Raw genomic sequence first — 12,141 nt, forward strand, 5'->3', positions numbered from 1 at the left:
TCTTGTATATTATTGGCTCAGATTTGGGCTGCTTTCTGCCTGCAGTTGAGGCTCTCTAACAGCAGATGTCATGTTTGTATAACAGAACAATGGGGATGTACAAATATACTCTGGAGTTTATATGCTATGGCTGGCGGGAGTCTATGCTAGAGTGAAGATAGATAGCAATATGTTGCTGCATACATGCGCTATTGTCTGGAAGACTGGTCCAGTTGAGAAGTAACTCTTGAGCATTGGGCGTTTGAAATGAGTAAAGCAAAGTGCTCAGATACTTGTGATGATTGTGGTCACATAATTATCTATATAGCCACCAGCTAGATAAATTAGCTGGATAGACAAATTGAAAGAAGGTGGATTTTTACATCAAATATTTAGGGCTTTTGTGCTCTGTTTTAGAGCAATTGGGCCATTTCTTCAGCTAATATAAACTGAATTTAGTGGAACTATGCCAACTTACATCAGCTGAAGATGTATCCCATTGCATTATACAAAACTTTGCTGGGCACTTGGAGCAAAATTTGAAGTCCCGTGGATTTTATAGGATTATAAAGTATCCCACTCCTCTTTCATACGTATATGCAATGGATAATCTACAAAAAAAATACTGTTAGAACATTTTAATACAGAAATCTTTGTAAAAACATTATTTATAGGTAATAAAAATAACATTTTAAAATCTCCATACACCATGTTTAAACTTGCTTATATTAAATACATCTCTGAATACAAATAGAGAAGAAATGATCCCACAGTGAGAGACACAAATGTTCTCACAATAAAGTTGAATCTAAAAAAAAATGTACACCCAAAAGTGACAGCTTACAAGGCAAGTAACAGAATATCATTATTTCATAGCATTGTTCTTTATTTTATAGGGCTTGATTGATAGCCCAAAGGAAATCAGAGCATAAAAGAAGGAATGGATATTTTTCACGTTTTTGTTTCAGAGAAACAGTGCGCAGGTCAATACTTCTACTTTTTTTTTAAATGTAGCTGTTGACTGTGAAAATAAGACTTTGTAAGCCAGAATTTCAACTGGTGCAAATTGGCACAACTTTGTTAACATCTATGCAGCTTAGATTTACACTCGCTGAGGATATGGCTCATTTGAAAGAGCAGGCCAAATAGGAAATGCTCAGGACCTGATACAGGTTTGAGTTAGGATGCGATTCCAAATTTCACGTGGAGGCTAATTCCAGGCAATGACTTCACTTCGGTGGTTCTGCAGCAGGGAGAAGATCTCCCTTAGTGACACTTGTGTGCTCAGGTGATGGAAATCTGCCCTCCTGAGCCACGTCCTAACCAGTTCTGAAAATGAAAGGACCATTCTGCTTTTGAATCTGACCTAGAACCAAACCTGGTTCAAACTGGAACCTCTATACAATTTTGGGTGCTTTGGATACAAGGTTCATTGTCTTATTTTTTCTTGACACATACTCCCATTTGCTTTAACCTAAATATATTGATGCTAGCAACATCAATCATATCAATGCCACGAGTATCAATAACAGCAGTGCCAACAGCCCAGAACTAATGAACAATCCTCTAGTAACATACTAGTGTGCAAAGCCCCATACCCAGGAGCAGTCTTATAATAATAAATCAATGTGCCCAGCCTAGTACTCATTAGCAAACTTGCAATAATACAGCAGAGTGCAAAGAGTAGTCCTACAATTAAGAAAATACCAGTGTGGGTCTGCTGGAATGGGGTGAGCGAAGTAGGTATTTCTGGAACTAAGTGGTGAATAAAAGAAATTTAAGGGATTTTTTTTCATTGTCCTTGGAGTTCAATTATGACACCTGAAGTTTCATGTCAGGTTGGCAAAGCATGCTTTCCAGGACACCTGTGATCCAAGCAACTAGCTGGTTGACTCTCATACAGTCTCTGATCATGTCTCCAATCTTCCCAGCTCGAAATAGCTCTCTGTGGGGCCTTTAAAGCAATTGAGATCTGAGAAGTATTTTGGTTCGGAAAAGATCCTTTGGGATTATAGTACCCCTTTAATCTCAAGTGTTGCTGGTCAGTGCAAGAGCTAATGAACTGACCAAAAGGAAGGTAATCCAGCTTCATGCTTCAATGATACAAGCTGACTTCCTCCAAGAGTCAGGAAGGAATTTTGTTCTACCATGGACAGCTTTGCACATCCTTTTGAAGCATCAGGAATTGTTCACTACAAAAGGCAATGTTGGGTCATTGATCCAGCCACTCTGATGGTTCTTAACCTTACATGTGCAGTAGTTTGCAATTTACAGACAGAATCCAGTGCACCAGACTTTCCCAAATCTTAAACTATAGCCTCCTAGGACTGGAAGGGACCTGGAGAGGGCATTTAGTCCAGTCCCCTGCACTTATGGTAGGATTTATTATAATAATATAAGGTATTATCTAGACCATCCCTGGTGTTTGTCTAACTTGCTCTTAATCTCCAATGATGGAGATTCTACAACCTCCCTAGGCAAATTATTCCAGGGCTTAATCACCCTGACAGGATGTTTGTTTTTTGGTGTTTTTTTAATGTCCAACCAAAAACACATACTGAGCTGGTTTTAAAAACTCATATAGGGTCTATCCCTCAGGGCAGTTTGCTATTCCCCTGGCTTTTCCTCAGGAAAGCCAGGAATGGCAGGCTGATGTCACTATCCAAGGACTACAACATTATGTGAAAAAACACATTTTCTTTCAAGGAAATTGCCAGTCCATTTACAAAAAAAATAAAGTTATTGGGACTGTTATTTCCTTGGCAAAGGCAGGAACCACAAGGTGAACAGAGAGGGAAACAGTCCCTCAGAATTTCAGGAATCTCGATCAATAATTCTTCAGTAGCTTCATACTCTGGGTTTGACTGGTGGTTTTAAAGCCTAAGTGAAAACAAACAAATGAACAAATCAAGGGACTGGCACAAGATTTTCCACAAATTCTATTCAGCATTGCACAATGTGGTGAGATGCACTGTGGGGTTTTCATATCACTGTAGCCTCAGAGAATAGCTATTGCTGCAGATTCCAGACTTGATGGACAAATGGTTTGATCCTATATTCCAGCAACCCTATTAAGAGCCAGATCTGATACCCTTATTCATTCTGAATGACACCTTACTCTGAGAATGGTCCCGCTGAATCACATGTTGTATGAAATGCTACTCAACATGAGTAAAGGTCATTGAAATCTGGCCGACAGTTGTTCTGCAGAATAACTTTTGTATTGCAGTAGTACATAGAGGCCCCATTACGTTAGGCAAAGCAATATGATCATCCCTGAATGAAAGAGGTCTCATTCAAAGGCACTGACTCTGCAAAGACCTGTGCCATGCTGAGACTAGTCAAATGCTTAAAGTTAAGCATACTCTGCAGGGCTAGAGTCTAGATCGCTGCTGAGATTCTGTATTTTTATCACAGGATTCAAACCCTGCACTGTAATGCAAACGGGCAGAAAATTAGAAAGTGAAAGCATTTTAAATACCAACTACTGGACTGTGCTACTAACAGTATTGACAGCTCTGTGTGTCCAAAAATCTTGGCTCTGCACTGCTCCCCCATTTCTCCCCCCAAAGTAACCAGACTGGATTCTCTTTGTCTTAAAATTTTGAGCCTTTAAGGAGTCATGTTTTTTATCTTTTCTCCACAGCCATGAGTGCTAAAAACTTACTGGTTTTGAGTTTGTTGTAACATGACTCCAGGAGGTAGCGCCTTGTGGGGGAAAAAACCCCAAGAATCCTGCAGCTCACAGCGAAATCCTGAATTGGCGGCATCTTGATCTCTATCTTGTGTATAGTGCACTTGACTTACCTGTGGTGGGGGTGCAGGTTTGCCCTTAGGGACTGGTGAAGGAGTGGACTTTGTCTGTGCTACCTGTGACAAAAATATAGTTGTTTTCCTTTTAAAGTGAATACAGAGCTGAGCTGCTATTGGGGTTCTCTCTCATATTTACCAAGACATTTCCAGAGACAAAAAGTAGCATTGTGATCCTAAATATCTTTTCCTCTACACACACAACAAATGTAAACAGAAATACAGGTTTTGATTCTGGTAAGCACTTAAGTATATGCTTAACTTTACTCATGGGATATAAATTCATCTCTATCAGTAAAGGGTGTTCAATAGGGCTGCTCAGCCGCTTAAAGCCAGGCATGTATTTGAGGCAATGACCGAAGAAAGCATCTTTATTCTGGATAGCACTTAAGCACGTGCTGAATTTTAAGCATGTGCTTAAGTCCCATTTGAAGCCAATGGGACTTGCACTTAACTTTAAAGACATGCTTGTGCTTTGCTGAATCAAAACCTTAATGAAAAATCCTTGCTCATGCAAGCAGTAGCATTGACTGACTGATGTGAGTTCTACTCCTGCTAGTAATCCCTAGTCTAAGTAAGGACTGGAGGCTCAATCCCTGTGACAGCAAGAGTTTGCGTGGTGGTTTGGTTGGGTATTTTGTTTTTTAGGCAAACTTTCTGGCCTTTTTTCTCATTTACACCAGTGGTGCTTTCTATTGCTCTGTTAGTGCGATGTGGCCTTAGTGTAAATGCAGACCAGGCCCTCTGTGTTTTAAAATTATTTTCCTCTCAATTTTATTAAATTATCAATGACCTACTCTCCTGGTACAGCCCTTTAAGTACATCTGAGGCCATTTTAGTGACTACTCAACCCGTATACATAGGAACGCTGCAAAAATAGGACATACAAAATCCATTAATTATTTGTATCACTAGCTGTCTCAGTCACGGATCAGGACCCCACTGTGCTAGGTGCTTTACAAACACAGAACAGAACAAAAAGATGGTCCTGTCCCCAAAGAGTTTACAATCAAATTAGCTTCCATCAGTTTTAACCATAAAACCAGAAACTGAAACTACTAGCTAGTGTATACTACCTCATGATTATCTCATATGTGTCATTTGGTTAGATAAGATAATGAGAAAAGAATGGACCGTAATTATGGAAGTCTACTTACAGAATTACCCATGACAGGAGAAAAGGCTGGTTTGGTGGTAGGAACTGGAGGTGGTGGATTGGTTGGCTTTACGATAGGCTGAAAAAGAAGACAGTAAAACGTTTATTCTGAGAGCTTGTGCATGAGAGAAAGAAAAAACATAAAGGCCTCTGTCCCTAATTCAAAATTGTCCCAACCTTACAAGTCTAGAGATGAAATCCTGGCCTCATTGAAGTCGAGGGGAGTTTGGCCATTGATTTCAGTGGGACCAATATTTCACTTATGGGATTCTTACCATTTTTGTATTTTGGTGGATGGCTGGCCTGCCATTGGATCTCTCCTCTGGGATATTCTAGGGAGCAACAGTAAGTTACAATATGTTAGTGTTACAGAACAAAAAGGCAGCTTACAGTTTTATGGCAGATAAGATGCTGACCTATTAACATCAAACAGCTGAATACAGCACAGATTATAGTATCTGATATCTAGGACACTACTGATAAAAACCTATCCGTTCCCCAGACTTTTATCAGAGGGGATGTGGTTGCAAATTGAAGTTGGAGTTTTTGTCCTGGTCTTCTCTTTAATCCTTTGGAGATGACATTGTATCAGTTTAACTATTTGTGGTTTTAATTGCTTTAACGATCTTTTACTCTGAGGCCTAATCTTCCATGATATGCACATGCAAGTGCCCTGTTAGCATTAATGGGAGTTGGACACCCATCATCAAGGAGGAAAGAGATATCCAAAAATTATTGAAGTATGTTAGAGCTAAGCAAAACTGGTAGCAATTTTTGCACAAGGTATATTTGTGTTTGTTTCTGGTGACTTCACAGCCATTACATTTTTCTTTCCAGCAGAATGTGAAGAAATTACTATCTTTGCATCAAAAGCTTAAGATTTCCATGTTAGACTTTTTGAATTTTGAAAGGGTCCGTTTTCCTGTGAAAACTTTGAAACCTGACAAACTTTTCTGTGAAATGGGCTCCGTTCTTCAGCAAAATGAGTGGGACACTAAAAGGTTGAGAGCATTTTCACCTTTTCTTGTGTATATATCACCTACTTCTGATGTACATCCACTGCTGCTAGCAATTAAAGGCCTAATAGGAGCTCACAAGCTTACGCTGTTGGGCAGCTATTCAATTATTTTCTCAGTTGCAAGTTCTTTATGTTCCTGACTGAGCAAATCCCTTAGGTGTATGCTTAACTTTAATTCTATGAATTCTCATTGAATAAGCAGATAGTGAACAGATTGGCCAAGCAGGTACTTGAGTGCTTTGCTAGACTGGGATCTATAATCCTTGGATGAGTTGCCAGTGCCCATTTTGTAAGGAATATGTTTGGATATTATTCCCTCTTTCTAGCCATCTATGTTAGCCCTGAAAGAACATGGAGAGGCCTGATCCAATGTCCACTTCTATCAATGGAAGTCATTCCCCTTTCCATGGACTTGGGATCTGGCCCCCACTGTGGCTGACCATTACATCCCTTTGAATGCTGTGTGCAGCCTTATCAAAAAATAAAATCGGTTTTTAAAAAGAAAACAGTCTCCAGCTGTGCTTACAACAGAGACTTGTGGGTTGTTTGCCTGGCGTGGAGGAGTGGGAAGGAGGAATCTTGTGTCATGGACCTGAAGAAAGAAAAAGAGAAGAAACTTGACATGTCTTACTTTAAAATCTTTATCGTGCTTATTGATTTTGCTCGCAGACCCCCGCTCCAGACTGACAAAGCACAGAAATCAGACTCTAAGCCAACTGGTCTACCCACTGAGCTGTGCTCCCACCCTACCAAAGCTAGGAATGGAACCCAGGAGTCCTGATTCCAAGCATTCTGCTCTAATCACTAAATTAATCTTTAGACTCGGCCCTTATTAATCATAAAAGATTAGTGTTGGAAGAGACCTCAGGAGGTCATCTAGTTCAATCCCCTGCTCAAAGCAGAACCAACACCAACTAAATCATCTCAGCCAGGGCTTTGTCAAACTGGGCCTTAAAAACCTCTAAGGATGTAGATTGCATCATCTCCCTAGGTAACCTATTATTCAGTAACTGCAGGTAAGTTTTGAAATTTAAGCCACTCTGTTACAGTGGAAGAATATATGTGGTGCATCAAGCAGTCTGTGACTCAGCCATACATCCAGATTCTCACCTCCTGGATGGGTGCAACGTTCGGTCTTCTCTTCTGTTCTTGCCCTGAGAAGCCTGGATTTGTCTCTCCAGATACACCTCTGCTCTGGCCACTACAAAGACATTCCATGTGACTTATAATTTGCACTTCAGTTTGTATGTGTTCTCAATTGTCTTAAAAAAAGAGGCATTATACCATGGAAAGCTTTCCACATGTTGAGTTTAAATAGCTGACTTACTACTGTTTACTTAGCACTTATATAGCAGTTTACTTTTTTAAAGAGCAATGTATGGACACTAATTCGTCCTGAGAGGTCAGGGTAAGACCATGGCACTTTCAGGTCCCAGGGTGACATCTCACATCCACCCTGCACAGTTCAGAGAAGCCTGTGGGAGCCAGGAGCCCATCTCCTACTGAAGAGCTCCAGCCTAAATTCCTTCAAGATTTTTTTTTTATTCCAAAAGGATAAACATTGTACCTCTGAGCTTGCTTCTTCTTAGTATTTCGGTAGCGGATGATTAAAACAGCGACTATCACAATGACAGCAAGGGCAGCTAGCACACCGGCAATGATGGCGAAATCTGCAGGGATGATACATTGCAACATGTGACTATTTCTCAACACTGAGAGGTAGCAGAGGCATGTAGATATGGCCTCTTCATTTTCCTGTGCTAAGGGCTTTCTTAAGTTTAAAATGTGTTCCTGTCACAAGCAGCCACATGAGGGAGACAGATTCCATTCCATTCTTCTGTATGACTATATAGTGCTGTGTCTAGCTGGATCCTGGGTCTGAGCATGTAAAGGGAGAACAAGAATTGCACGTCTGCTCGATATTCACTCATCACCTCACAGGGGAGATGGGCAGAAGGTTAGGGAGTAGATCAGGACATTGTGTCAGCCAGAGGGCTTCCAGGGGGAGGAGGATGTGTCACAGAAAAGGCTGACGCTGCATATTTCTCTACCCGATGAAAGATGGAAGTCCAGAAAAATGGTGATTCAGAGTGGTGTCTCTGAGACACAATTTCCCATCTCCCCAGTACCTCTCCTGAGGATGTGTAATGTCAGATTGTTGGTACTCAGAGCTCAGCCTTCAAGCTCAATCTCTCACATAATGATCTTAAGTTTTCTATTCAATAACACAAGTTGGGGCGAGGGCAGGTGAGGACTTAATAAAATTCAGTATGTTTTGGGTGCTTTCTGTCTTCAAAGCACTTCGCATGTACTCACGAATCCTCATAGTGCCTCTGGGGGACTCTGGACCAAATTCAGAATTGGTGTAGGCGGCTTTCCTCTAACCAACTACAATGGGTTTGCAGCTGGGTACACCAGTTCTGCATATGACCCCCTCTCACTGCAATTTAGCTTTTTATTTTGTTGTAGATACTTGAAAGCAGGAATGGGTCTGGGGCTTCATCTTCACTGCTTAAAACGTTGTTTCTACCATGGGGTAACATATTAGCTATCCTGCTGTAAAGTTCTCGTGGAGAAAATGTACTGTAGTTTGACCACAAGGCAAAATTTATGAGAAGTCAACCATGGGCAAGCGGTTTAGCGTTGTCCTCACTCTGTGTTAAAAACTACAGGAAGATGGTCTCTACCAGGATTTTACAGGTGTAAACACATTTTAAAGCAGTGAAGACTGAACTCCCCTTCTTCCCTGCTCCCCCAAGATGTGCCAATTCTTTAGGACTATCAGAAGTAACAGCTTTTTTTAGTCACTCAAATAAGCAGCTATGACAGACATGCAGAGAGCAGATACGTGGAGACAAAGGGTGCTGTATCCTGGTCTACACTAGGAGCTTAGATTGGTATAATCGTCTTACTTAGGGCTATGAAGAATCCACACCCCGAGCAACATAGTTAAACCGACCTAACTCCTGGTGTAGATAGCACTAGGTCCATGGGAGAATTCTCCTATCAACCTAGCTACTGTCTCTCTGGAGGTGGACTACCTACCCTGATGGGAAAACCCCTCCCATTGGCATAGGTAGCGTCTTCACTGAAGCGCTGCTGCAGTGTTTTAAGGGTAGACAAGCCCTTATGGTCATAGCTTCAGCTGAGGCAAATCCCTTTTGTTGTCTCACTAAAGTCAGTGGAGCTGTGTGGCTCACACCAGCTCTGTTTGGCCCACAGTTTATAGTCTGATCAATATCTCACTATATCACAGCCTACTCACATTGAACTGTTGTGGAGCTATCGCAGTTGGGCGGTGCCCATCCTTCTTCACACTGACATACCAGTTCGTGGTCACACACCTAAGAAAACAGAGGTCTGATATTAGTCTTTAAATCGGGGTCAAGAGAGTGAAGAAGCTGGCTTAATGCCAGTGGCTAGTGTTAATCCACATTTATGCCAGTGTAAGAGCAGAAGTTGGCCCATTATATGTAAGTATGTCAGGCTTGATTGAAAGCTCAATGAAGTCAATGGGGATCTTTCCACTGCCTTCAGTGGGCTTTGGATCAGGCTTCCAATGATGGTGGCACTGCAGAGAAGTGTAAAATTCCTATTCAGATGGATGAGAAGTTAGCTTACGTAATCATAATACTGACTTCTTACAATGCATGTTCACAGGACTGATTCTCCATTCTCTTGCACCTCGTACAGTCCCGTACTCCTGTGCAAAGCCAATGTAGAGTGCGCTGTCTGTCTTGGTGGAATTTTACACCAATGTAAATTACTACACAAGATGTGTGGCAGCAGAGAATCAGGTCCCACATGTCTAGACCTCTGAGCACTTTATAAAGGAGGGTAAGGCCTGGTCTACACTTAAAATTTAGATCGCTCTAACTTCATTGCTTAGAGGTGTGAATTTTTCCCAGGGATAGAGCCCAGGTCTCCTGCCTTCCAGTCCAGTTTGCTACTCAAGGACTATGTTCCCTCCTAAAAATCATTTATGCTATCAGTGTATGTGATCTCCTAAGCAAAGGTACTGATATATTATTGGGTTACACGTGCTCCTGTGAATCTAGAGGAAGTTTTGGACTCAGTTCATTTGGATTCTTTCATTTGATCACACATTCCCAACCCCCTGGACTTTAAAAAACAAAACAAAAAAATCCTATAGCTGTTACTATAACATCATAACTGGACTTTAGTTCACACATGAGCCTTTCTTAGTGTCATTAGCAATAAGACTCCAATCTTACAGCATGCCCATTGCACTTGGCGGAACAGTTGGTTGATTTGTAGGCTCGTTCGATATCAACACATTGTCCCTTGCTGCACACCTGAAATGCAAAGCACATGTGTGATCAACAAGAAGGGACTTTCAGGTTTCATAAATTGCATCACAATATAGTAATTGTCTCAACTGTAATGTGGTGAGCAGTGTAAAGGGGCATTAAAGTGTTTGTACAAATGTATTTTATATAGGTATAAAGGGTCCTTAATAGAACTAAGAATCAGACACTGTATAAAGAAAAACAGTGTGATTCTCAGTTACAACAAGACCACCGTACACTGCTACAGCAGTTTAAAAGGGTGTTAAAGTGGGCGTCAATTATATTAACTCCACATTTCAAGCTATAGCAGCATACAGGGGAGTTCATGTAAATGAAAATTGGGGCCCAAAGCATTATTTCATTGTACCTAGGGTTGGTAAAAATCTTAGAAACTTGGAAATGTTATGTCATTTTTCATTGAAACTTTGAATTTTGAATAGGTTACTAAAAAGGAAAAATATGTGTTTATACCAATATCCCCCTTCCCTGTTTTCCAAACCAGCTTTGACTGTACCAAATGCAGCTAAGAGGTGTTACTAAATCTTTGATATATCATGTTCTGTGTTTATACACAATGGGGTTCTGGTCTATGACTAGGGCACTGAGAAACTACCACAATACAACATTCTCCTGTTTATCTGAATAGCCTGGGCGGGGGGGCCACAGATTTTTATTTGGATAATCAGGTGTTGGGATAATTAAGAGGGCAGCCTTTCATCCCAGTCCCCTTAGTGCTCTCTCTTGCAGTCAGAACCAGCTGGACAGGGTATAGACTTCACTGTAATCACACAGTAACAGGAAGGCAGCAGATTCCCTAACGCCTGGGCTTCTCTTGCAGCCGCTCGGCTCAGTGCATGAGTTCCTCAACACTGGCTCCCGCAGGCCACCTGAGGAACAGGGTGGAGTCTGCGCTGAAGAGGGAGCATCTCAGTGCTTCAGCAGCCAGAGCTACAATATTGGCTAAGGGAAGAACATCTTCACGCTACAGGTGCGGGGAGGAGACAGGAGAGGCAATGTGCATGCAGGCAGCAGGTTCTCCATTAGTAACTTTATCCTAGTGCAGACTGTAAAATGCAACCAGATTAGAAGGTAGCACCTTACACTCACTTTGTACAGAAATAAATGATGGCACAAAGAGTGAGGTAGTAGAAAATCAGACTTTATGCAGTTGAGTCACCTTGAATATGACTTTTAAAAGTCCTTTTTGTCTTGTAAGAGTGTCTGTGATTATAAACCAGAAACAACTAACAAAATGAATGGAAAAGAAATGACGGGGGCATAAAAACTTCTTTCACTAACCATTCCATTGCCACATTTAGTTCCAGCAGCGACCATGCCTGTGTCTTCATTATTGTCATTAGGAAAACTGCCTTTGCATGAGTCAAAAGATAGTAGGTTTCCAGCTGTAGGCATTCGTGAACCACCAGTACAAAATAACTTCCCACACTGTATATCTCTGGGAAGAAAACAATTGCTTATTTTCTAGAATAATGTCAGAGCACAGCAAACCTATTGAATTTTGTCTCTTCACCAGATGCCATATCTCTGAGTCCACATGTAGACTAGAACTGAAGTAACTAAAGATTTAAATTATAAACCATGTTATTTCAGCTCCAGTTTGTGTGTAGACAAGTCCTAGTGCTCAATTCTCACTGACTTCCATGGGGAATTGAGGATACTCACAGTACTTGGCAGGACAGAATGTTTAATTTAACTGAACCCAGCGTCTGATTTTCTTCAGGTTCATTCTTCCATACTCAAAAGCTGTTCTCTCTGACTAATCTCACTCTAGTTTATTATGCTCTCTTTACCTGAATCAGAATTGTATTTAGAAACTGTACTTCTCTCTCTCCATCAGAAACTTCCCT

The 12,141-nt window shown here is 41.1% G+C and overlaps 1 protein-coding gene across 2 annotated transcripts in view; it reads right to left on the reverse strand.

The window, feature by feature from the left end:
- Positions 1 to 602: 602 nt before the first annotated feature.
- The window catches only part of LOC116826023 (zinc metalloproteinase-disintegrin-like NaMP), a 44,217-nt gene continuing 32,678 nt past the window's right edge, over positions 603 to 12,141 (reverse strand). Inside the window, exons 16-25 of one of the 2 annotated variants that reach the window (XM_032782502.2) lie at positions 11,573 to 11,729; positions 10,199 to 10,279; positions 9,229 to 9,307; positions 7,531 to 7,633; positions 7,074 to 7,164; positions 6,490 to 6,555; positions 5,221 to 5,277; positions 4,947 to 5,024; positions 3,787 to 3,849; positions 603 to 2,859 (exon numbers count right to left, since the gene is read on the reverse strand). In XM_032782502.2, coding sequence (XP_032638393.1) covers positions 2,827 to 2,859; positions 3,787 to 3,849; positions 4,947 to 5,024; positions 5,221 to 5,277; positions 6,490 to 6,555; positions 7,074 to 7,164; positions 7,531 to 7,633; positions 9,229 to 9,307; positions 10,199 to 10,279; positions 11,573 to 11,729 — 808 coding nt within the window. In that variant the 3' untranslated portion in view covers positions 603 to 2,826. The remainder of the gene's footprint in view (positions 2,860 to 3,786; positions 3,850 to 4,946; positions 5,025 to 5,220; positions 5,278 to 6,489; positions 6,556 to 7,073; positions 7,165 to 7,530; positions 7,634 to 9,228; positions 9,308 to 10,198; positions 10,280 to 11,572; positions 11,730 to 12,141) is intronic. The other variant, XM_032782503.2, reaches the window with a different exon arrangement.

This window comes from Chelonoidis abingdonii, chromosome 2 (genome assembly GCF_003597395.2).
Source record: "Chelonoidis abingdonii isolate Lonesome George chromosome 2, CheloAbing_2.0, whole genome shotgun sequence".
In the NCBI taxonomy this organism is placed as follows: domain Eukaryota; kingdom Metazoa; phylum Chordata; order Testudines; family Testudinidae; genus Chelonoidis; species Chelonoidis abingdonii.